Source organism: Aquarana catesbeiana, linkage group LG08 (genome assembly GCF_042186555.1).
Source record: "Aquarana catesbeiana isolate 2022-GZ linkage group LG08, ASM4218655v1, whole genome shotgun sequence".
In the NCBI taxonomy this organism is placed as follows: Eukaryota; Metazoa; Chordata; class Amphibia; order Anura; family Ranidae; genus Aquarana; species Aquarana catesbeiana.
In genome coordinates, this window is record NC_133331.1 from 52,639,165 (window position 1) to 52,666,614 (window position 27,450).

The window sequence follows — 27,450 nt, forward strand, 5'->3', positions numbered from 1 at the left end:
CAGGCGCTATTGCGCTAATAATAGCGCCTGCAAACCGCCCCGAAAGTGCCGCTACTTTCATTCCAGTGTGCAAGCCCCGAGGGCTTGCACACTGGAGCGATGCGCTGGCAGGACGGTAAAAAAAGTCCTGCTAGCAGCATCTTCGGAGCGGTGAAGGAGCGGTGTGTATACCGCTCCTTTACCGCTCCTGCCCATTGAAATCAATGGGACGGCGCGGCTATACCGCCGGCACAGCGCCTCTGCAGAGGCGCTTTGCGGTGGTATTTAACCCTTTCACGGCCGCTAGCGGGGGTAAAACCGCCCCGCTAGCGGCCGCATACCGACGGTAAAACGCCGCTAATAATAGCGGCGTTTTACCGCCGACGCCGCCCCCCGCCCCAGTGTGCAAGGGCTCTTATAGTAGAAAGTAAAAAATATTGTTTTTTTTTTTTTTTTTTTCCAAATTCTTGGCCTTTTCTGTTTATAGAGAGAAAAAACCAAAAAAAACCCGAAGTGATCAAATACCACCGAAAGAAATCTCTGTTTGTGGGAAAAAGGACATAAATTTTGTTTGGGTACAATGTTGCACGACCGCGCAATTGTCAGTTAAAGTAACGTAGTGCCGTATCGCAAAAAATGGCCTGGTCATGAAGGGGGTAAATCTTCCAGAGGTCAAGTGGTTAAAGTGGATGTAAACCCTTCAATATATACCCAGTGAAGTGACAATCCTCAGGTAATACACAGAGATCAAACCAATCCTTCTACATAAGTTGTATCTGTCAATTACAGCCGTATTTCCCCTACATCCGTTCAAAGTGCAGAATTTACACCGGATCTCTCAGCTCTGAAAAGAAGAGGGCGGAGAGCTGAAGTTACATCAGTGAGGAGAACTCTGAGAGCTGATTGGAGGGAAGGGACACACCCCCTTTACACAGGAACAGAGCTGAGGCTGTCAATCAGCTGGAGAGCCCTCCCGTGTCACCTTTTTTCTCTGGGTGTCAGGAAAACTTGGCAGAAGCTTTATATATTTTAATACCATAGACTCATGCTAATAGTAGAGGAAGGAAGCAGCAGGCAGAAATGACACTTAATGCTCTGGATTGAGACAAGTACACACCATAGAGGGATATGCTTTGTTCATATTTTATGTCTGAGGTTTACAACCAGTTGTCATCAGAACTAGAGGTGAAAGAAAATAGAGGCCTCAAAGTGCATACAAGTAAATATATTCGGGTTATTAATAAAGTAATATTAAAGGCAAAAATGTATTAAAAAACAAAACAAACATGTTATACTTACTTGCTCTGTGCATTGATTTTTCACAGAGCAGCCCCAATCCTCCTCTTCTTCAGTCCCCCACCGGTGCTCCTGGCCCCTCCCCCCTGTTGTGTGCCCCCACAGCAAGCAGCTTTCTATGGGGCACCCAAGCAGGCGCACTTCCAAGCCGCTGCTCTGCATGTCCATTCAGACACAGAGCCTTGGCTTGGCCCCGCCCCTCTCTCATCGGCTGTGATTGACAGCAGCGAGAGCCAATAGCTCCCGCTGTTGTCTCAGCCAATGAGGAGGGAGAGTCCTCGAGAGATGATGATCTCGTGCACATTACTAGATCGAGAGGGAGCTCAGGTATTAGGGGGGCTGTTGCACACAGAAGGTTTTTTACCTTCATGCATAGAATGTATAGAGGTTAGAAACCTTCAACCTTTACAGCCACTTTAACCACTTCAGCCCTGGAAGATTTTACCCCCTTAATGACCAGGCCATTTTTTGTGATTCGGCACTGTGTCACTTTAACTGACAATTGCACGGTCGTGCGATGCTGCACCCAAACAAACTTTATGTCCTTTTTGTCCCACAAATAGAGCTTTCTTTTGGTGGTATTTGATCACCTCTGCGTTTTTTTTTTATTTGCGCTATAAACAAAAAGAGAGCGCCGATTTTGAAAAAAAAAACAAAACACAATTTTGTACTTTTTGCTATAATAAATATCCACATAAATAAAATAAAATAAAAATGTCTTCATCAGTTTAGGTCAGTACGTATTTTTCTACATTTTTCTACATATTTTTGGTAGGAAAAAAAAAAAAAAAAATCGCAATAAGCGTATATTGATTGGTTTGTGCAAAATTTATAGCGTCTACAAAATAGGGGCTATATTTATGGCAATTTTATTATTTTTTTTTTTCACTAGTAATGGCGGTGATCAGCGATTTTTAGCGAAACTGCCACATTGCGGTGGACATATCGGACACTTTTGACACTTTTTTGGGACCAGTGACATTTATACAGCGATCAGAGCTAAAACTAGCCACCGATTACTGTATAAATGTTACTGGCAGGGAAGGGGTTAACACTAGGGGGGCGATCAAGGGGTTAAGTGTGTTCCCTGGGAGGTGTTTCTAACTGTGGGGGGAGGGGACTGACAGGGAGTACAGAGAGATCGCTGTTCCTGATCACTAGGAACAGCAGATCTCTCTCTACTTCCCTGACAGAACGGGGATCTGTCTGTTTACATTGACAGATCCCCGTTTTGGCTCTCTGAGGAGTGATCGCGGGTCTCCGGCTGACATCGAAGCCACCAGCCACAAGCATCGGCTCCGGCGTTGCCCCCTGTAGCTCTTAAAGTGTCCGACGTACACGGACCAAACTGCCGCCGTATAAAGACGGTGGCTGGTCGGCAAGCAGTTAAAGCTGACCCCCGGCCTTCCCTTCAGTCTTGTACAGTTGTACAGGTTCCTTTCCTGTGCTGAAATTACTTCCTCTGATTTCACTGCATGCTTAGAGCTTCTCACAATGTGCATTAGAAGCTGCAGCAAGTCAGATAGAGGCTGGCTCATTTCCTAGCTGGGAGACGTCCAGCATCATCTAGCACTTTCCTCCCCAGCCTGACTGTCCCTGGCCCCCCCACACACACACACACTTTCATTCATTGGAATTCAGATGTACAGAACCCTGCCAGCTCCTCCCTCCAGTCATGATTTTCCTGCATTGCATAGAGAAGAACAGAGACCCTGTGATGGTATCACTGGGTGTAAAATAAAGTATGTAATGAAAAAAGAAAGGATTTATATAGAGATGTCATTAGCATGTTGATGGGGGGGGGGGGGGCGCCAGGGAAGGAAAATGTAAACATATTAAACGTCCTATAAATGGTATTTCTGGGAGTGTTTATCAGACTCGCTCATGAAACGTATAAAATCACAGCTTGTCATTATTATTCCTGTCCCTGTAATTAATCTCTGGTATTTGGTGACACAGGCAGTGGAGTAATAACAGTGTGTGTGTCACATTGTACCGCGGTGCTATTTATACAAGTGGTGACAGTGTCTATGTCCCTGCGCTGCGGGTCATGTGACTCATCGCATTATTTTTCTGAGCATTTCTTAAGGCAGTTTTGTAAGAAGTGTGCACAGATCTGCCCGTCCCGCCATCCCTGTGGACACAGAACCTTGCGGGAAACAAGCGAGCCCTGTGAGTCCAACCGGCATAAAAAGGTGACTGTTAGAGTTCACCTGGGACACCCCCGGATAACGCATGCTGGTACTAGCAGTCAACCAATCAGAGCATTGCACATTTTTCTATTCTGCAGAGTCAGTTGCCCAAATTCCTGAAAGTGGGCCTGTCATCGGATATATTGTTTAATGATAAGTGCAGCATACTAAGTAATACGTTTTTCTCAAGTAGGACAGCACCATCTTTGTTCAGCCATCATCCAAGGTCACCATCTGCTTCCTGGACTGAGATGCTGGCTCAGTATTGATAAAAGTCATTCAAATCCTAGTGCCTGTGCAGTTCCTGGATGTGTTCACAGATTTCTGACACATATCAGCCCCCTGCTACAGCCTCTCACCTTTCAGTGTTGCAGTCTGATTACTGGGGGAGAGGAGACCGAGGAAATTCTTCCCCTCTAAATGAAGTACCATTGTTCATTTATATAAAGGGACCTTGAATGTGGGTCTTGACACTGAAATCACCAAAGTGCTGCACATAATATTTAGTGAATGTAATGCTACAGGAAGCAATCAGAGACTACAGTCATGCTACAAGAGAATGTCAGAAACTACAGGAGATAACCAGAGACTACAGGTATGGTACAAAAGATAACCAGAGACTACAGGTATGGTACATGCTGGTCAAACTACAGGTATGCTGGAAGAGATGGTCAGAGACTAAAGACATGCTATAGCAGATGGTGAGAGACTACAGGCATGCTGCACAAGATGGTTAAGAGACTAGATGCATGGTACAAAAGAAGGCCAGAGATTACAGGCATGCTACAAGAGACCATCTGAGACTACAGGCATCTTACAAGAGGTAGTAAGAGACTATGAGCATGCTACAAGAGAGGGTAAAAAACTACAGGGATGCAACAAGAGATGGCCAGAGACTACAGGGATGCTACAAAGGGAGGCATGGGATTACAGCCTTCCACTAGAGTAGGTAGGGAATACAGGAATGCTACAAAAGAAGATTGGAGACTACAGGTATGGAACAAGAGATGGTCAGAGACTATAGGCATGCTGCAAGAAATAGTCAGAGACTATAGGCATGCTGCAAGAGATGGTCAGAGACTACAGGCATGCTGCAAGAGATGGTCAGAGACTGCACACATGCTATGAGAGATAGTCAGAGACTGCCAACATGCTGCAGGAGATGGTCAGAGACTACAGGCATGCTGCAAGAGATGGTCAGAGACTATGGGCATGCTGCAAGAGATGGTCAGAGACTACGGGCATGCTGCAAGAGATGGTCAGAGACTACGGGCATGCTGCAAGAGAGGGTCAGAGACTACGGGCATGCTGCAAGAGATGGTCAGAGACCATGGGCATGTTACGGGAGATGGTCAGAGACAACAAGCATGCTACAAGAGATGGTCAAAGACTACAAGTATGCTACGAGAGATGGTCAGAGACTGCAGACATGCTATGAGAGATGGTCAGAGACTACAAGCATGCTACGAGAGATGGTCAGAGACTGCAGGAATGCTACAAAAGGAGGTCAGGGACTTTCAACCTTTTTACTAGATTAGGTCAGAGTTTACAGGCATGCCACAAGAGAAGATTAGAGGTACAGGAATGCTACAAGAGATGGTACAAGACTACAGGAATGCTACAAGAAATGGTTAGAGACTACGGGCATGCTGCAAGAGATGGTACGAGACTACAGGAATGCTACAAGAGATGGTACAAGACTACAGGAATGCTACAAGAAATGGTTAGAGACTACGGGCATGCTGCAAGAGATGGTCAGAGACTACGGGCATGCTGCAAGAGATGGTCAGAGACTACGGGCATGCTGCAAGAGATGGTCAGAGACTACGGGCATGCTGCAAGAGATGGTCAGAGACTACGGGCATGCTGCAAGAGATGGTCAGAGACTACGGGCATGCTGCAAGAGATGGTCAGAGACTACGGGCATGCTATGAGAGATGGTCAGAGACTGCCAACATGCTGCAGGAGATGGTCAGAGACTAAAAACATACTGCAAAAGATGGTCAGAGACTACGGGCATGCTGCAAGAGATGGTCAGAGACTACGGGCATGCTGCAAGAGATGGTCAGAGACTACGGGCATGCTGCAAGAGATGGTCAGAGACTACGGGCATGCTGAAAGAGATGGTCAGAGACTACACACATGCTATGAGAGATGGTCAGAGACTGCCAACATGCTGCAGGAGATGGTCAGAGACAATGGGCATGCTGCAAGAGATGGTCAGAGACTACGGGCATGCTGCAAGAGATGGTCAGAGACTACGGGCATGCTGCAAGAGATGGTCAGAGACTACGGGCATGCTATGAGAGATGGTCAGAGACTGCCAACATGCTGCAGGAGATGGTCAGAGACTAAAAACATACTGCAAAAGATGGTCAGAGACTACGGGCATGCTGCAAGAGATGGTCAGAGACTACGGGCATGCTGAAAGAGATGGTCAGAGACTACACACATGCTATGAGAGATGGTCAGAGACTGCCAACATGCTGCAGGAGATGGTCAGAGACAATGGGCATGCTGCAAGAGATGGTCAGAGACTACGGGCATGCTGCAAGAGAGGGTTAGAGACTACGGGCATGCTACGGGAGATGGTCAGAGACTACAAGCATGCTACAAGAGATGGTCAGAGACTAAGGGCATGCTGCAAGAGATGGTCAGAGACTACGGGCATGCTGCAAGAGATGGTCAGAGACTATGGGCATGCTACGGGAGATGGTCAGAGACTACAAGCATGCTACAAGAGATGGTCAGAGACTACAAGCATGCTACGAGAGATGGTCAGAGACTGCAGGAATGCTACAAAAGGATGTCAGAGTTTACAGGCATGCCACAAGAGAAGATTAGAGGTACAGGAATGCTACAAGAAATGGTTAGAGACTATGGGTATGTTATGAAACAGGGTCAGAGATTAATGGTAATCTACAAGAGATGGTCAGAAACAGCAGATATGCTGCATACGATAGAGCCTGCTGGCACACTATATAGGTGTTGCTGGTGACTGGGAGACTGCGAGATCTCTTCTGTTACAGCCCTTATTTCAAATGAATTCTTCTATGTTTGTGCTCCTTGCAGCTCACATAAAATGACTTGTGCTATATCTGATATTTCTGTTAGTAAGATTTATCATAAAAGATCAGAAGAAAAAAAAAAGAAAAACCTAAAAAGAGACAGACAGCACAGAAAAAAAAAAGGAAGACTGTGAAAGAAATACCCCAAATCATGTAACTACTAGAAACCATTCTACAGAATATTTTTATTTTTTTGTCACTGGCTTAAGTGAGCACCAAAACACAGAATGCAGGGGCCCCGAGGGCTAAAGGGCCACATGTGCTCCCCTGGGCTCCATGGTCTGCGGATTCCATCTCCAGTCTGTTCTTGAACTGGGACCGTCTCTGGTTTACAAGGTGATAATGACATTGTGGCCTCATTAGATGTCATTAATTGAGCGGAATTGCAGCTCATGTCCGGAACCCCTGACCTTCACCTTTCACCTTTCCTTAAATAATTGCCACAATTTACTCAATTGGATTCCAGCAAATAACACCCCTTAAAAAAAATTAAACAAAAAGAGGAATTCTGCCATTAGAGGGGGGGTGAAATAGGTCAGAATGATAAGATCTACCAAGAGTCTGTGATCTGAAATCCTTTAATTTTGAAATCATATCCTATGAAGTCAGAGGAAATGCAGAACCTCTGATCTGCAGCCTTGGTTTGGGTCAGCGATTGAGAACTGATTGAAACCTGAGGATCAGGATGATGGTTATACTCCTAGCTTTTTCAGAAGGTCATCAATGGCAGCTTTGTTACGGATTTATGATAGGCAGGCCTTTTTCTGACATTTGTTGTTTACAAGTAAAAATCTGTACTTTTTGCTAGAAAATTCTTGTGCTAGAATTATTGCTCTCGCTCTAAAGATCGTGGTGATACCTCACATGTGTGGTTTGAACACTGTTTACATATGCTGAAACGACTTACATATGGTTTGGGCACTTGAAATTGTTTTTTTTTTTTTTTCTTATTTATTTTACTTTTTATGTTTATGTAGCGGCACCTACTTTTATGTAGGTGACCTTTTTGTTAGCTTACAATTTCAGGTAAATTTAGGCAGGCTTGTACCATATAGCAGGCCTGTTTGTTTATTTGGGATTTGAGTGACAGGTAGTTTGTATGCGAGTTCTGGCCAATCATTAATTTGTTTGGCAGGAGGCGGGACTCTCATATAAAAAGCCGGGTCACATGGTGAGTCAGGAGTTCGAGTTTGGAGAGAAGCCCAGCCTGGTTCCCGGAGGGGAGAGGTTCCTCCTCCGGGGAGCCAACGGAGCCCCCCCCTTGCGAGGAGGGTGGGAAACCGGCACCCGTAGAGGAGGAGATGACACCGTACAGCATGTAGTCGCTGGTGTCGTTGGCCGCCCCTGCGGGGAAGGGAGCGTGCCAGAAAGGAGAAAAGGGAACAAAGGATCATTGCAGAAGAAGTAGCAACTAAGCAGAAGGAAACTGAGCGATCGATCGTTTGTGAGTGGCACATGGACTATTGATCACGTGAGTGAAAGCTCAAGGGAAGGGTACTACCAGAGGCTGAGGGATGTTGGTACGCAAGTCAGTGAGACAGGTAGTGATGGCCAGTGACTTTGGGTTCAGCAATGCCCCGGGATTCCAATCAGTTGGACAGGAGGAGTTATTCAGAGTGACTTTTCTCAGCTCAACTTGGAAGTACCATGCAGATGGGAAGTAGTGGTAAAAAGGTGGCGGTAAAGCTACAAGTACACATATAGAGATACAGACTGTTCTTGAAAAGTTCTGCAGATGAAGAAGTTATTCAGAGTGACTCTTTATCAATTATTCTCTATCAAATCTACTTCCATCTTCCCCGATGAAGAAATCACATAGAGTGATTTCCTATTATCCGCAATGATGCTAGGTCTTTGCATGAGAGGCAAAGAAAAGATTACAAAGCAACAAAAGAGCATCTCAAAAGAAACCCTTCTCCTATCCCAGTTCATGTTACTTAAATAAAAGCAAGAGAAAAATATCATATGGACTGTTTCTGATTGTATGGGCTGCGATGGGTCAGGTGGTAAACGGGAATTACGGATATAATAATGAATCAGCCGCTCCTACGAGGGTAAGCGCTACATTTACATTGTCCCTTTATTGTTTTTTCTTTTTTCATCACTTTTATTCCTACTACAAGAAACATCCCTTGTAATAGAAATAAGCATGACAGGGCCTCTTTATTGAGAGATCTGGGGTCAAAAAGACCCCCGGATTTCTCATTTACCCTTAAAAGCAAAAGAAAAAAAAATGTTTTTGACACTTTGATGTAAAAAAAAAAAAAAAAAATCGTCTTTAACCCCGAGAACCAAGAGTGATGTCGGCGGTCGCTCTGGTCCTCCAAGGGCATAGATCCGAGTGGGGGCTATCTTGCCCTCACGCGACTTCCTGCCTAGCCACCGGATCGGTTCCAGGCTTACCAACGGCTCTGGTAAGTTTGGAAACTACCACAAATCGCCTGGGGGGGGGGGGGGGTGTTGTTGACACCTCTCCTGCCACTTAAAGTAATCTTGCAGCGAATCTGCCGCTGGGATGACTTTTATCTGAAAGCCGGCCGCCTAAGGGAAAAAAAAAGATACACGGGTTATGGCAGCTAGCTGTCGGCAGGTGGTTAAAGGAAAACTTTAGGTGGTTAGGTGATTGGTGACGAAGAACCTATGCAGCCTGCTGGGGTTTTTGGTCACAGGCTTTTAGCAATAAATTAGGGTATGCTGGCAATATCTCTATGCAGCTCTCTTTGTGCCAAGGTGCCAAGAGTTTAGCTTTAAATCCTCTCTGCCCCCCCCCATTAACATGCCAATGAAATGTTTGAATAAAACCCTTCCATTATAATTTCAAAGCTTAATGTAGACCCTATGATGTCACCAGTAGGTCTCTGTGCTTCTCTATGCAATGCAGGCAGACCACCCTGCCTCAGTACTCCTCTCAGGGTCCTCAGCCCCCCATTCACACCTTTTTATATAAAACCTTTTCCTATTTATTACGTACTTTATTTTAGATCCGGTGATGTCATCCTGGGTCTCTCTGCTTCTCTATGCAATGCAGACCAATCATGGCTGATGGGAGCAGCAGGGTGCTCTACAGAGTTTCCTGAAAACATCACAGCACCGTGCCTCAGTACTCCTCTGAAGAGCCCTCAGCCCCGATACAAGCAGTAGGTTGGCTTTCAAGAGGAGTTCTGCAAATATCGAAATGTCTTGATAAGTGGGTGTCAGTCTGGGCAGTCCTAGGGTGTTTTTGCATTCAGACCACCCTAGGTAATGCCCACACATGATGCTGAGCATTCATTATTGAAAAAACTAAAATCCAAATGATTGAAAGGAGCGGGTCAGGAACAATCAAACTGGGGAAGAAAGAGCTAGATGATGCTGGGTGTCCTCCAACCAGGAAATGAGACTGGCTCTTTCTGACTTGCTGCAGCTTCTAATGCACATTGTGAGAAGCTCACAGTGTGCACTGAAATCAGAGTAAGCCATTTCAGTACAGTAGAGGAGCCTGTACAACTGTGCAAGACTGAAAGGAGGGCCAAACGTCAGAATTAGTTCTTGTACCCAGCAAAATCTCCAGCTGCAATTTCTCGCCTTGTTGTAGGCTGTGACTGCATACTGGGACCTGTAGTTCTCCACCTGGCTCCAGTGTCCTGGAAGAGAGTCTGGATGGAATTAGAGTGCAGGGAGAGGCCCTGTTGTGGTCTTTCTAATCAAGTGTAATAGTGCTTATTAAAACCACCCGGCAGAGTTGGGTCGGCTCCAGCAGCTGGGGAGCCTTCAATGTAATAATTAGCCAGAGCCGGTCATTGTGAAAGGTTCAGAATTGCTGACTTCACTTATAATTAACCGACAGACATGGCGATTTGTAATTCGGAGAGATGAAGGGAATAGTTCCGCTCCTCAGGGGATGGCACTGATGTAGATCGGGGAGCTAGCAAGTTCTCCCAAATTACTTTTGGAAATACAAACACATACACTTTACACACAGTCACGGCTGAGCGCTGTATTTTTTTTTTTTTTACTCTAGAATATATATATATATATATATATATATATATATATATATATATATATATTAGGACCGAAACAACTAATCGATTAATCGACAACTAATCGATTATGAAATTAATCGATTATGAAAATAGTAATCGATTAATCGGTCAGTAACATAATGGGGTTAAAAAAGCTAAAATTAGCCCTATATAGTACAAAAAGAGCAAATAGTCTCTACTGTAAATATTACTTTCACTGTTGCAAAGTAAAAAAACTAAGGGCTAATTTTTTTAATTTTTTTTTTAAACTCCATTATGTTACTAAATGTCTTAGGCCTGTTTCCCACCCATGTGTTTTTTGGTGCTTTTTGCAGAAATGCACTACAGTTTATTTAACATCTAATCACATCTATGCTTTTTTTCAATGCAAAACGGTGCTTTTTTGGTTCAATATACTTCAATGGAGAAGCTGCAGAAAAGCATGTAATATTATAGTTCTGTTTGAAAATCTGCAAAACAGTCTAGAATTTTGATCTGAGTCTGATCATATTTACCAGATTGAACCTCTAATAGTACTGTATATAGAGTATATCTCTTCTGTCTGTTATTCTTAGAGAGGATTAAAGATTTTACTCCATAAACATGTAGTTGGTTATTTATATTTACCCCTGTGTATAAAGATATTTAGGAATAAATTGCCTTTTTTTTTAAACTTTACATATTAACTAAATTATACACCACACTTTTTTTAAGGTTATTAACCGATTAATCGATTAATCGAAACAATAATCGGCCAACTAATCGATTATGAAAATAATCGTTAGTTGCAGCCCTAATATATATATATATACAAGATTTTAGTAATGAGAACGTTATCATTAGCAGTAATCAGCATGGATTCATGAAGAATCGTTCTTGCCAAACCAATCTATTAACCTTCTATGAGGAGGTGAGTTGCCATCTAGATAAAGGAAGGCCCGTAGACGTGGTGTATCTGGATTTTGCAAAAGCATTTGACACAGTTCCCCATAAACGTTTACTGTACAAAATAAGGTGCGTTGGCATGGACCATAGGGTGAGTACATGGATTGAAAACTGGCTGCAAGGGCGAGTTCAGGGGGTGGTGATAAATGGGGAGTACTCAGAATGGTCAGGGGTGGGTAGTGGGGTTCCCCAGGGTTCTGTGCTGGGACCAATCCTATTTAATTTGTTTATAAACGATCTGGAGGATGGGATAAACAGTTCAATCTCTGTATTTGCAGACAATACTAAGCTAAGCAGGGCAATAACTTCTCCACAGGATGTGGAAACCTTGCAAAAAGATCTGAACAAATTAATGGGGTGGGCAACTACATGGCAGATGAGGTTTAATGTAGAAAAATGTAAAATAATGCATTTGGGTGGCAAAAATATGAGTGCAATCTATACACTGGGGGGGAGAACCTCTGGGGGAATCTAGGATGGAAAAGGACCTCAGGGTCCTAGTAGATGATAGGCTCAGCAATGGCATGCAATACCAAGCTGCTGCTAACAAAGCAAACAGAATATTGGCATGCATTAAAAGGGGGATCAACTCCAAAGATAAAATGATAATTCTCCCACTCTACAAGACTCTGGTCCGGCCGCACCTGGAGTATGCTGTCCAGTTCTGGGCACCAGTCCTCAGGAAGGATGTACTGGAAATGGAGCGAGTACAAAGAAGGGCAACAAAACTAATAAAGGGTCTGGAGGATATTAGTTATGAGGAAAGGTTGCGAGCACTGAACTTATTCTCTCTGGAGAAGAGACGCTTGAGAGGGGATATGATTTCAATTTACAAATACTGTACTGGTGACCCCACAATAGAAATAAAACTTTTTCGCAGCAGAGAGTTTAAGAAGACTCGTGGCCACTCATTAAAATTAGAAGAAAAGAGGTTTAACCTTAAACTATGTAGAGGGTTCTTTGCTGTAAGAGAGGCAAGGATGTGGAATTCCCTTCCGCAGGCGGTGGTCTCAGCGGGGAGCATTGATAGCTTCAAGAAACTATTAGATAAGCACCTGAATGACCGCAACATACAGGGATATATAATGTAATATTGACACATAATCACACGTAGGTTGGACTTGGTGGACGTGTGTCTTTTTTCAACCTCACCTACTATGTAACTATATGTAACATACACTCACATATATTTTAAATATATAACCATGGTTGAGTACTGCACTTGGATTTGATTTTACACGGGGAATTGTTTCCTTTCACCCCCCCCCCCCCCCCCCCCCATCAGCTACTGCTTATCCCCTTTGGGATAGCTCTTATGGCCGTGCCCCCGTGTGTGGCTTAAATTTATATTGAGTGATATATATATCTATCTATCGATAGATAGTCATATATGTTTGCTCTCTATCTTTTTTTTTTTTTTTTGTAATGATAAATGCTAATAAAAATTGATAATGCAAAAAAGACCGGGGCGCTGGAGGAGCGATCTCAGAACTAGAAGACAGTTGGAGGGGCTCTAACTAGCACTCCATGTGACAACTGAAACAGTTGCTTTTTTGATCATTAACTTCCATTAGAATGTATCTAATGGGCAACCTTTTGTTACATTTTTTAATGAATGATTAGAATAGCTGTCAGGTTTTTGCTGCGTGTCTCATTCAGAAAACTTACCTTTATTTCCTTTTTTAGAGACACAACCAAAGTGAGGAGTAATCTTCTCTTAGTTGTCACCGAAACATATGTCCCCATTGGAAGAATTACCCTCTATTCCTGTTCTGGGGACAGCTTTAACCACTTCAATACTGGGCACTTTCACCCCCTTCCTGCCCAAGTACTGGCAGGCTGCACTGATAAACGGTGTAAACGATGGGCTGACAGGCTTGCTGATTAACGGCTCTCCTATCACAGCGTGCGAGGAAAGGACTGCTGATAACCAAGTCTGTTTAAATGTGATCAGCGGTGGTTGGACACCGCTGATCACATGGTAAAGGGCCACTGTGATTGGCCCTTTACCACATTCTGTGATCACCAGTCACAGAGCATGCCCAATGCACACTCCAGTGGTGGGTGCAATGGACAGGGATCTGGGAGGGCGTCAACAGATCATGGTAAAGGGCCAATCACAGCAGCCCTTTACCATGTGATCAGCTGTGTCTGCCTTTTGGCTATAGCTTGGTCAGCAGGTGGTTAAATTTTGATAGTTATATGGATTGCTGCTCTCTCAGGGACTTGGTTACTGAGATCTCTTGTGCTGAATTCCTGGGTCTGCACACCTGATGTGGCCATTATGAGGGGTTCCCACCTTCCCGGTGCTGAGTTCCCTGGTCTGCACATCTGTTCTTCCCACCATCTCTACCGCTTTATTGTATGGCACGTCATGTAGATTTCTGGTGGAAGAAGTGAGCCAACCACACAGGTAGCATACAGACCACCCCCAGTATTGTCATGTAGCCCCATTCAGATTTCATGTAGGCAATAACAAATAAGAGCAACTGTGGACTGAATCAGAGAGGCGATCTCTCATAATATATAAAATGACCTGTATAGCAGTTGTAGGGTAATAGCAACTTTTCTGTAAGGTAAGTGGAGTTTCCCTTAAAAGGCCCCATTCCAGGCAGCCAATTTCACATATTTACTTTAGGATAAACTTCCTTCTCTTTGAGGAATTCTTCTGTTTCCGATTTCTGAGACCACTGATTCTCAGCTTGTGTTTCCCTCTGGAATGTCAATCATGAAGTTAATTATCTGCATTGGGTGCCCTGCAGCCCCGAAACACCACCGGGAGTGCGTGACTTATACAGTCAGGTCTTAAAGGAATTTTCCACCTGCAAATGACTTTAATTTATTCGCCTGCTCAGTTTTTCTCTAAGGCTCGATTCACACAGGGGCAACACGACTTCAGCGCGACTTTGCACAGCGACTTCAACGCAGCTTCAACGCGACTTCAGCGCGACTTTAGCAAATTACAACGCGACTTCGGCTGTGGCCAATCACAGGACAATCAGCTCTCTGGGAGGGAGGGATTTGCCTGGGCAAACGAAATTTTTTGCCTGCAAAGTCGCTTGACTTTAGAGAGAGATCCGACTTGGAGGCGACTTCCATTGATTTCTATGGTACAGGTCGCCTACCAAGTCGGATCCAAGTAGTACAGGGAGTACGCTCTGAAGTCGGAGCGACTTCAGTAGTGTCTATTAAGACGCTCCCATTCACTGTCATGTGAATCTCTTTCTGGGGCGACTTGGGGCGACTTGAGGGCTTACAAGTCGGATCCCAAGTCGTCCCAGTGTGAACCGAGCCTTAAAGATGAAGTTTGATCCGCTAATACTTTCTTTCCCTGGTTCCTCCACCCCCCTCCCCCCTCATTAAAATGTTAATGAGCTCCAGTCTCCCCCCCAAAAAAGTTACAAATCCTGTACCTGCTGACTTTTAATATGAGGACATTACCTGCCCAGGGATCCTGCGATGTCCTCACCCAAACCGATTCTTCAATCGGCTTCAGGTGCAGGCGCCGGTGTTTCAGGCGCCGGTGAAAGAAGCGCCACTAAGTGTAGTATTAGGTACAATTTATTATAGCCCCCATATTGTGTTACTTACAAGACGTAGATATAATACAGGCTCTTTATCAAGGTAATCACTGGGGGGTCTGTCCGGGTGCTTCTCGTGCGCCGAGTAGACTGGATGTCTCACGCTGTGAGGTAATTGAGCTTCTGGATGGGGGAAATCCTCTGAAGCGCTCTCTCTCTTCTGGGATCAAAGATGGACCGCAGCGTGGATCGAATTAGAATTAGTAATGGAAGGGACGTTCCGTCGCCATCTTGCTACACCCCACACTCGCCACAGTAAGGATACAGTGAGAAGGCGGCAAGTGGACATCTTGTTACCCACCCACTGGGGTTTTGCATATCACATTTATTTTTACCAGTCTGTCTTTTTTTGTTTATAGCGCAAAAAATAAAAACCGCAGAGGTGATCAAATACCACCAAAAGAAAGCTCTATTTATGGTAAAAAAAATGGCATAAATTTTATTTGGATACAGTGTTGCATAACCGCGCAATTGTCAGTTAAAATAAGGCAGTGCCGTATTGCAAAAAATGGCCTGGTCAGGGGGTAAATCTTCTGAAGGTCAAGTGGTTAAAAGGACCTCTCACTGTGTATTTTATTTACATGGAGTCTCCCTGAAAATTCAGACCAAACCTAAAGGCTGGTATGAATTGGGGGAAACCCCAACACCTTTTTTTTTTTTTAAATGTCAGGGCTTAATTGTTTGATGACTGGGGATTCTTGGCCATGTAAGTGAATGGGGCTGAAGATGTCCCTGGTTTGCCAAGGACTCAGCAGTGCCTGCACCAGCTGGTATCCTTACCAACCATTGACAGCGGGAAGCTGTCATGTATAATAGCGATAGTAATTCTGCTGTTGTGTATGGCGTTCATCTCTCTCTGGGTAAATATTCAGATGTTCTTCCACCAGGACAGCCAAAGTTCGGTCTGAACTTATGTTTGGACCAAATCTTAAAGTGGAACTTCACCTAGCTTTAGGGAGAAGGTGCTAGTTTTGTCAGGTACCCGCTCCCACTTGGATTGCCTAGGTGATTACCCAATCCACCCTTCATCCTCAACCTTCTTGGACACGTCTCACAGGTCCCAGGAGGCTGCAGGTCCATTCACAAAGCTCAGTGCGACTTGCGCATATGCAGTGGGGAGCCGGCTGTGAAGCCTCAAGGTGTAACAGAGGGCTTCCCAAAGTAAACATGGTGGTGCTGAAGACCTGAAGACTGGTGAAGACTGGTGAAGAACCTTCCTGGGTGAGGATAGCACTGGATGTAAGTGTCTTTTTATGAAAAGTCAGCAGCTACAGGATTTGTAGCTGCTGACTTTTAATGTTTTTTGAAGATCCTTTTTAAGCTCATCACTAGCTATTGGTTACATTGTTCTGAGTTCTATCTAGGGACTAGAAAATACTTCCCATCTATGTTATGGTGATGAGGAGAGAGGGAGGTGTTCTACAGTCCTAACACATTTCCTATCCTAGGGTGATGACCCTGGTCCTCCACAGATACAGTGCACTGAGTGTTGTCACTGTAGGACAAGAAGTGTGATACTGGCAGGACCACTAGGTGAAACTATCAGCCTGAAAACGGGAACCTAAGCTGGCCACACACCTTACACTCTCTACAATCTGGTATAGAGTAACCAACCAGCCAAGACCAGTAACAAAGTGAAACTGAATCAGAGAGGAGCACAGAGCAGAGTAGTATTACTAAAATTAATAATCGAATGCATGTTTTGACTCTTGGATAAGACTCTTAAAATGGAGTGGAGGGTTCACTTTAAGATCCCAGTGAAAGTTTGACTTGGTTGGAAACTTCTGGCCAGTGGCCCATTTTTTCCTCTGTCAGTGTACAGACAGACAGCGGCTCACAGCCTGGGCCTGCTTTTGGGTCATGAACGTTCATGTTTGTAGGTGGGAGCTCTGATCTGTCATGCTGCGACTTGCAGTTCCACGGGGGATTGAAAGTTGATGATCTTTGTATTAGCATGTTAATTATCTTCCCTCTCTGGGGTCGTGTGTGTGCGCAGACACAGGGTGGGGTTGGATGAAGATTGCTGAGCTCTGGATGTGATCCCGGGGGCCTCTGGGGATCGGCACAGCAAGCCTCGAGTCTTGGAACGGAAAGAATTGTGTGTGTTGTAATAATTACTTGCACATTGTGCAGGTTGTGCAGGCTCAGGAAGTGTAGTACGGCTGCATTTTACAGAACAAACCAATGATTGGCTGAAAATCTCCCTGGATATAGAGGCATTACAAAGGCCGCAGACACTCATGGCATCAAACAAAACTAAAATCATTAGAGGAAAATACTCTATAAATTATTCTTTGCATGTTAATCATCAATGTGCAGTAACAGAAAGCTGAGCTTGTGATGTCATGTGATCATCGAGGCCCAGTGTAGTGAAAGCTGACAGTGTGATGTCATGTGATCATCCAGGGCCAGTGTAGGAAAAACTGACAGTGTAATGTCATAAGATCATCCAGGGCCAGTGTAGGAAAAACTGACAGTGTGAGCTGTCAGCTGTCAGCTTTCACTACACTGGCCCTGTGTGATCACATGACAATACACTGTCAACTTTCACTACACTGGCCCTTGCCGATCACATGAAATCACACTAGGGTTGCCACCTCATCCCTTTAAGGCCCCTTTCACATGAGGCGGACTCCGTTTCTACGGAGCCCGCCTCGGTCCGCCGGCTCATCGAGAGATCTGTCCGTTGATCTCCGCTGAGCCGGCAGATGACAGGTCCCTCTCTGCTCACTGAGCGGGGAGGGGCTTGTCAGGTGCCGCTGCCGCCTATGGAGGGATCGGACGAAAACGGACACCGTGTCTGTTTTCGTCAGATCTCCCCCGATCTGATCCGCCAGGGACGGACCTGGACGTAGGGCCATCCGTCTGCTCTTCAGCGGATCGGACTGGGTCGGATGTCAGCGGACATGTCTCCGCTGACATCCGACGCTCCATAGACTAACATGGAGCGCCCGTTCAGGTCCGCCGTCAAAACTGACAGGCGGACCTGAACGGTCCGATCGTGTGAAAGGGGCCTAAACCCGAACACATATTAATTACACAGGTTCTGTGGCTGATTAAGGTGGTAATTAAACTCACTTGTTGCCTTATCTGCATTTAATTAGCCTCAGAACCTGTGTAATTCATATGTGTTCAGGTTTAAAGGGTTGAGGTGGCAACCCTACTGTGATGTCATGTGATTGGCAAGGGCCAGTGTAGTGAAAGTTGACAGTGTATTGTCATGTGATCACACAGGGCCAGTGTAGTGAAAGCTGAAAGTGTATTGTTATGTGATCATCCAGGGCCAGTGTAGTGAAAGCTGAAAGTGTATTGTCATGTGATCATCCAGGGCCAGTGTAGTGAAAGCTGAAAGTGTATTGTTATGTGATCATCCAGGTATAATATAAAGAGTGCAGCGCTGGACATGTGACGTGAATGGTAAAATGTTATTAAACCATGTACTAAAATTTGATCAACAATATATACAAATAATGACCTATAAAGGTAGTGGATTACTTATGACCATAAACATATAAATAAAAATAGTGAATTACTTATGACCGTAAGCATATGAAAGAGCATAAAAGTCCAAAGCAATAATTAATCGTGCAATGTGAATAAGCATATGGAATTACAAAAAACCTTGAAGGTAAAACTTTTAAAGTGCAAAAAAGTCCAAAGCAATAAATTTCCGTGCAATGTGTATTTCAGGGGTGCATCTTCGATGATCGGTGTTGCCCACCACCAGATAGGTGAATGAATAAAAGGCTTACCAGAAAGCCTGTGACCGCCCTTATTCAGGGGGGTCAGAACAGGCTTAGTAGATATGGGAGGGCCACCACATGGATACTCCGTTTGATAGATGGATCAATGGGCCAGGGCTCCTTGCTAGGTAATTCTCCAGCCGACAACCAATGTGAATAATCTCCCAGCTCCCGTCCTCTCCTAGGGCAGACTTGAAGCTTCCACAGATTCAATATAGGGAGATGTGATATGTAGTGCCAAAAAGAGATAAAGAAAAAAAAGCTCCGCTGGTGTCACAACATTGCACGCACCGCGCATGCGCGATTTTTAAACAAACGGCGGTAGTGTCGTTTTCTTACTCTGCTCGTTTTCTTTGCTTTTTAATGCCTGATACCGAAATTTTTTGCCAATAAAAGAAACCCAAAGTTATCTGCACCAGCGGAGCTTTTTTTTCTTTATCTCTTTTTGGCACTACATATCACATCTCCCTATATTGAATCTGTGGAAGCTTCAAGTCTGCCCTAGGAGAGGACGGGAGCTGGGAGATTATTCACATTGGTTGTCGGCTGGAGAATTACCTAGCAAGGAGCCCTGGCCCATTGATCCATCTATCAAACGGAGTATCCATGTGGTGGCCCTCCCATATCTACTAAGCCTGTTCTGACCCCCCTGAATAAGGGCGGTCACAGGCTTTCTGGTAAGCCTTTTATTCATTCACCTATCTGGTGGTGGGCAACACCGATCATCGAAGATGCACCCCTGAAATACACATTGCACGGAAATTTATTGCTTTGGACTTTTTTGCACTTTAAAAGTTTTACCTTCAAGGTTTTTTGTAATTCCATATGCTTATTCACATTGCACGATTAATTATTGCTTTGGACTTTTATGCTCTTTCATATGCTTACGGTCATAAGTAATTCACTATTTTTATTTATATGTTTATGGTCATAAGTAATCCACTACCTTTATAGGTCATTATTTGTATATATTGTTGATCAAATTTTAGTACATGGTTTAATAACATTTTACCATTCACGTCACATGTCCAGCGCTGCACTCTTTATATTATATCTAGTCTTTTGGTACCCTTATATCGGGGTTATAGTGCACAGCAGCAGGACTTTTTTACCTTCTTTATTTAATCACAATCTTTATACACCTAGCGCAATTTCTTTCTTTAAATTCTGATGTGATCATCCAGGGCCAGTGTAGTGAAAGCGGACAGTGTGATGTCATGTGATCACCCAGAGCCAGTGTAATGAACACTGACAGTGTGATGTCATCTGATCTGTGAGAGGAAATGTTTTATAAGCAGGCGGTGCGATGTCATGTGATCGCCCAGAGCCAATGTAGTGAAAGCTGACATTAGTGATGTCATGTGACCATTCAGAGGCAATGTAGTATAATCGGGTCAAATTATGTCATATAATCCAGGGAAAAAGGTCAGACAGTTTGATCATAATAATGGATATTATTTGTGGGAATATAAAGCCAGCATGTTCCTGTGAAATAATCATGTCCCTCTCATCAAGGCTGCTTGTCTAGATCAGTGTTTCTCAACTCCAGTCCTCAAGGCGCACCAACAGGTCATGTTTTCGGGATTTCCACTATTTTGCACAGGTGATTTGATCAGTTTTCACTGCCTTAGTAATTACCACAGCCGTTTCATCTGAGGGAAATCCTGAAAACATGACCTGTTGGTGCGCCTTGAGGACTGGAGTTGAGAAACACTGGTCTAGATTCATTGTCATTGTCACTAAATACACTTAATAAAAAAATGCTAGAGTTCTACTTTAAATTGTCACTGTCTTTCCTCTCCTTGAACCTTCTTAACAGTAATCTGCAGTATCACTATTGACTGGAATGTGGTGTGTTTATTTGGTAGATGACCCCGCTGACCCCTTTATTATAAGAGAAATGGCTTATACCTCACATTGCTGGAAGGTGCGGTCTGTAAATACAAGCTGAAATTTTAGAATCCCCCTCCACCCTAATGTAATCAGATCCTGAAAATAAAACATGCCAGACAGTCCACATTTACTAAACTCACGTCATACACATCTGTTATCACCTTATGGTACATTCTGCTTGTGTCCGGCCTCTGCTGAAGCATATTTGGGGCTCCCCATACATAAGTAGAACTCTAAGGACAGATCGCAGATCAGCTGAAGCTTCATACATCTTTGCAGTCACAAACCGTCACCGATGCCATGTCATATTACACACCATGTGACTGCTATGGGGCCCAGAGCTGTATATAGTTACAATGATCTATGCATGTAGCTATAGCACATGCGAAATACATTTAGATATAGAGTAATATATTGTTTGGGAGTATCTATTCAGTTGCTGTGGAATCAGTTAGTCATTTATGCCTTGATAGTTGCCTTTGGGATGCAGATTAGACAAACGGGGGTCCCATTAATAGTTTTGCAATGGCGCCCCATCATATAGACATATAGCCATGTAGGGAAAGTTTGTGTTAAAGAGGAAATGTCAGTTTAACGTCAGAGACTTTGTACCGTCCAGTCCATCCAAAATGTACAAAAAAATGGTGTTTTGGTTGAAATGTTTAGTGGACTTCTTCTACCATTATGAGATCCTGGCGAATGGAAATATACCTCTGAGTTCCCAGCTCCACCCACTCATCACAACTCCCCTACCCTCTTTTACATGTATCTTACATTATGGAGCATATGAACTAGGAGGAGTGAGACTTCTGACTGTTTAGGAGCACCGACAATGGAATTTCACTGCTGGAGTCTCAAGGCCTAAAGTGGAAAATAAGACTAACTCCAGCTATTCTGAAAAACATTCTTTCCCCCTCCTACCTATCCCGTATACCCTGCAAAAAAGGATCTGTGAACTTACCTATTTTCAGTCCACTCTGGTCCATTTTTTATATTCTGCAGCTTCAGCTCTCCTGTGTCAGTGAATGGCTGCTGCAGGGGAGAGGAGGGAACCCCAACAATGGCTGGGCCATGAGAGCCTGTGGGTGACATCATGGGTCCCAGAATTCCTATCTGTTGAGTGCTTCTTTAGACAGGGGAGCCAGAGCTGCTGAATCATGTGACTGGACCCAGCCACTGGTATGTGGTAGGATGAAAGCAGAGCCTCATCGCACTGTTACCTTTTTAAATGAACTATATTGAAATGACACGCAGTGACATCACATTAAGTTCTATTGGGCGCAGAGCAGTATGGGGTGGTGGATTGAGATGCACTGCTCTGTGCTGAAAAAAAGTGGTGCATGCTGTCATACTGCCGTAATGCAATGGTGTGAAGCAGCCAGGTAGGAGACGAGGCATTTTGTCTTGTCTTGCAGTGGGACTGCACTGGAATAGCAGCCCAACCCCGTCCTACCACATCTGATGTGAATAGGTCCTTAAGGATTGTTAAGCTGCAATATATATCATTTTTGTCTTTGGGTTTAATACAGCTTTTAACAATGGAATGTAAAGTATGCTTCCGAAGGAAGCCCTCTCTTCTATAGGAAGCCATTGGGAGAATTCAATTTTCCTGTCTATATCCATTACATGACTTCATGGGTTTTGGTTGGACTGAACTCTTAACCCCTTTGCTTCCAGCTCTTTCTATCTCTTGTTCTAATTTTTTTCCTTGGTTCTGTCCCTGAATATTATCTCACCGGAATGTAAAACTCTGAAGTCCTGCCTTAAAATGCAAACAATACAAGTAAAGTAATTTCCTTGTTGTGTTCTGGTTGGGGCCCTGGAATGACATGTGCTGAGCACCATCTCTGTATTTGTGTCCACAGGCTGGGGACAAGCACTATCATCCGAGCTGTGCACGATGCAGCAGATGCCACCAGATGTTCACCGAAGGAGAGGAAATGTACCTGCAAGGTGAGGCACCCTGCTTTATCTGTAAACTGATCGACTATTCTCTGATCTGCCTCCTAACATACAGCTCTCCCATTTTTCCTGATCAAACAAATCGCCTGGACACCACCAGAGCAAGGAGTAGTCAGTTCTACTTTATGGGGGGGATTTCACAATTCAACATAAGATTGCTCCTCTCTTTTCCCTTCCTCACCTCTCCTTCCCCCTCTCCTTCCCCTTCCACCCCTTTTCTCCTAAACTTCCTTCCCACCCTTCCTTCCCTTCTTTATTCCTCCTTCAACCACACCCTCCCTTCATCCATCCTTCCTTCCTTCCTTCCTTCCTTCCTTCCTTCCTTCCTTCCTTCCTTCCTTCCTCTTTCTTTCTTTCTTTCTTTCTTTCTTTCTTTCTTTCTTTCTTTCTTTCTTTCTCTTTCTTTCTTCCTTCCTTCCTTCCTTCCTTCCTTCCTTCCTTCCTTCCTTCCTTCCTTCCTTCCTTCCTTCCTTCCTTCCTTCCTTCCTTTCTTTCTTTCTTCATCCTTCAACCATACCCTCCCTTCATCCTTGATTTTTTTCCTGCCTTGCTTACTTCCTTTCTTCCTCTTTCACCCACTTTCTTTCTTTCTTCCTTTCTAGCTATTTCACCCAATCCATTCTTTCCTCCTTTGCCCTCTTTCTTTCTTTCTTTCTTTCTTTCTTCCTTTCTTCCTTTCTTCCTTCCTTCCTTCCTTCCTTCCTTCCTTCCTTCCTTCCTTCCTTCCTTCCTTCCTTCCTTCCTCTCTTTCTTTTTCATCCTTCACCCTCTTTCTCCCTCTTTCCCTTCCTTCCTTTTTCACCTTTCCATTCTTTCCTTCCTACCTTCCATTCTCTTTCTTCCCCTCTTTTCTTTCACTCTTCCTTCCTTCCTCATTCACCCTCTGTTTTCCTTCCTTCCTTCCTTCCTTCCTTCCTTCCTTCCTTCCTTCCTTCCTTTTTCCCCTTTCCATTCCTTTCTTCTGCTTTAGCCCCCTTTCTGCATTCCTTTCTCTTTTCCTTCCTTCCTTCCTTCCTTCCTTCCTTCCTTCCTTCCTTCCTTCCTTCCTTCCTTCCTTCTCGAAGGAAGGAAGGAAGGAAGGAAGGAAGGAAAAGAGAAAGGAATGCAGAAAGGGGGCTAAAGCAGAAGAAAGGAATGGAAAGGGGAAAAAGGAAGGAAGCAACAGTTTGCGCAGTGTTTTACAATGTAAAGGGGGGACAGCACAAGTACAGTACAGTACAATATAGAAGGGACAGGAGGGCTCTGCTTGTGGAGCTTACATTCTAAAGGGAGGGGGGAGGTGGTACAACAGGTAATAGCTGCGGGGGATGATTTGATGGGGGTGGCTCAGGGACAGTTGTTAGGTGGGTGTGGGATAGGCTTCCCTGAATAAGTGAGTTTTCAGGGATCTCCTAAAGGTGGACAGGTTAGGGGCTGATCAGATATACCAGGGCAGGGAGTTCCAGAGGATGGGAGAGGCTCTAGTGAAGTCCTGGAGGTGAGCATGGGAGGAGGTAACAAGGGAGCTAGAGAGCAGGAGGTCCTGGGAGAAGCAGGGAGGACGATTTGGGCTACTTTATGTGTCCAAAGTCACGTCAAGTCGCACAAGTGTGAAGGGAACCTAATCATATACAGGGAGATTTTTACGGTGTTTGAAATGCAACTCAAATGCAACAAATTCCCATTGACGTGAACAGAGCAGTGCAGATGACTGTTCTGTATTTGTCTTGCTTTGTGTTGTATTTCTGTGGATGCATCATATACTTTTGAGATGCAACTGATTTGTGTTTGCTCTGTTAATATCTATCAATAAGTAATAAGCGGGATCTGGATTCCTTGCAGCTTCCTCTCCTCTCTCCCTGATATTGGTAGAAGCCCCCGGGCCCTGCACGGTCCGTACTGTGGGATCCGAACTGTCTCTGGCCTCTGTCAGTAATAATGTTTACATTGGCCCAGAAGAGGTTTTTGTTCTGATGATAAATGTTTCAGAGTTGGCCGCATCGCCTTCTTTTTAAGGCTTCCAGTCGTCTTTTATCCAGAACGTTTCCTCTGTGCAAACAGTCGGGTCACGCGGTGCTGGTTACATTGTGACTCCTCACATTTTATATTCTGGTTTTTCAACTTTCTCAAGAACAACTTGTAGATTGTAAATCTTTATTTTCCTTGTCAATCAGGAGAATATTGAGAAAAACAGAACATGAATTGGGATTTTTTAGTTCTTTGATTTTTAACAGCTCTCTTATGCAATCTTGGGAATATAGGGTCCCTTGGAAAGCGAAGGCCAACGCTGCAAAACCTTTTTTGGAGTAGGGAGAGCTTACCGTGTATGTGAACCTGTAACTCATTAAAGTGATTGTAAAGTCTCATTTTTTTTAAAATAACAAACATGTTATACTTACCTGCTCTGTGTAATGGTTTTGCACAGAGCAGCCCGATCCTCCTCTTCTCGGGTCCCTCTTTGACGCTCCTGGCCCCTCCCTCCTGTTGAGTGCCCCCATAGCAAGTTGCTTCTATTCAGACACAGAGCCGTGGTTTTGCCCCGCCCCTCTCTCTCCTGATTGGCTAACTGACTTTAACAGCAGCGGGAGCCAAAGGCGCCGTGTGCTGTGTCTCAGCCAAACGAGAGGGAGAGTCCCAGACAGCTGAGGCACTCGTGCACATCACTGGATAGAGATGGGGCTCAGGTAAGTATTAGGGGGGCTGCTACACACAGACATTTTTTTATCTTAATGCATAGAATACATTAAGATAAAAAAACTTTCTGCCTTTACAACCACTTTAAAGAGGTTGTAACCCTCCGAAAAAAAGAAAAACCTGCAAGTCAGAGGCATAATGAGCTAGTACAGTGATGGCAAACCTTGGCAGCCCAGATGTTTTGGTGCTCATGCACTCTGCAGGGTAGTTGAGCATCATGGGAAATCTAGTTCCAAAACATCTGGAGTGCCAAGGTTCGCCATCACTGAGCTAGTATCTCAAACTTCCGGGTTCACGGGCTCCGGCGCTGTGATTGGCTGGAGCCACAGTGACGTCACTCCCCGTGCATGCGCATGGGAGCCGCCGGTCACGGCACTGGTCCTGAAGAAACGGCACCAGTGGGCCATTTCTTCAGTGCGCATGCCCCAATGATGTCGGCAGCAGTGTATATAGTGAATATCTCCTAAACGGTGCAAGTTTAGGAGATATTTACAGTACCTACAGGTGAGCCTTATTATAGGCTTACCTGTAGGTACAAGTGGTGTAACAGAGTTTACAACCACTTCAAGTTTAAAACAGAAATCAAGCCCAAAAATGTGTATGTGTGTGTGTATGTATATATATATATATATATATATATATATATATATATATATATTTATTTACTTTTTTTTTTTATTTTACATGATCACATGACCTCTGTTCTCAACTGCATAAGGGACTTGGAGAGGTGGTGGTGGAGATTTCAGGGGGTTGTGTCTGTAAGAGGCAGAGAAGCAGCAGAGCACTGATCTTCCCACAGAAGAGCTGTGCCGGGAGGCGTGTCAGCACAAGTCTTGGCCATTACAAGACTGGCAGGCTGGGCTCCTAGCATAGCCAGAAAACTGACTATGCTGGGATGGATATGTTCTCATGCCCAGTGTGGTCAGTTTAAAATAGGAAAGCAAGAGCACTGGCAAAATCACCAGGTATTTCACACACATTACATGATTCAACAGACATATGAAATGTTAGGGTAACATACACTTTAGATCTGTATTTTTATTATTGTCTGCATCCCAATTTGAAGAATTGAAGACTTTTTTATTTTTTTACATCCAGTTAAAAAGAAGGCACACAGCAATAGAAACCCAGCAAAGGTTCAAACCCTTCCTCACCTCTATAAACAAAAGTGGTTTTATGCCACATTCCCACTTGCGAATTGACAGAACATTTAGCAGTAAAACCGTGGCTTGGCCACCTTTTTTTGCAACCCCTCCCAGCAACCAGTGTGAAAGAGCCCTTAAAGCAGCAATACAGATTTTTTACCAGTCACTGGTGACCCAAGGAGGGTTGATCTCTTGATGTGCTTCACCCCCACCCCTTCTCCACAATACAAGGATTAAATGCTTGTTATTTCTAGGGAAAGAGGAATAAGGTGTAATATTAACTTTGCTCCTCGCTCCGGCCTTCTCCTCGTCTCGGTTGTGTGGACGGTCCCCCTCCATCTTGAGGGCTATTGGCTGTGCATTGTACTTGAGTACATCATTGTGAGACCGTGGCCTAGATGACCGTGACCTAGATCGCCTTTTAGGAGAAGCTTTGGGGGATCGGTCAAACAGATAGAGGGATCCTGCTGGAGCGAGGAGTAAGGTAAGTATTCCAGGTTAGTCCTCATCTTGTAGAGTTAGGAAGCATTTAAGATAGAATTGAAAGTAAAACTTTTTATAGTTTTGGAGAGGGATTAGAACACCTGTCAGTTTTTATATTGCTATCTGTGTCCCCATTAGGGAGATTCATCCTCTCTATATGTCCCGTTTACCATTATCAGCAAGACTGAGAATGAAAGAATGTCCCAAATTTTGAGTTGTCACCAGAACAGGAATAGAGGGGAAATCTCCCAATAGGGACACTAGTTCTGGTGACAACCAGAGATTCCCTCACTTTGGAGGGATTTCCTCACACTTCCTGTTTTGGCTATTGGACAGGAAGTGAAGAAAATCTCCCCAGTGGGACACAGGTGGTAAGAAAAAACCCTCCCTGAAGGCAAACCAAATTGCCTTTAGTTTTATTTTAACCCTTGCAGTGCAGGGGGTCCCAGTGTAAGTGTAGTTTTTTTGTAATTCCCAGGTTGG

General features: G+C 44.3%; 1 protein-coding gene across 1 annotated transcript in view; it reads left to right on the forward strand.

Annotated features, from left to right (window-relative positions):
- The window catches only part of ABLIM1 (actin binding LIM protein 1), a 375,358-nt gene that overhangs the window by 227,222 nt on the left and 120,686 nt on the right, over positions 1 to 27,450 (forward strand). The window contains exon 7 of the mRNA XM_073595843.1: positions 22,567 to 22,654. Coding sequence (XP_073451944.1) covers positions 22,567 to 22,654 — 88 coding nt within the window. The remainder of the gene's footprint in view (positions 1 to 22,566; positions 22,655 to 27,450) is intronic.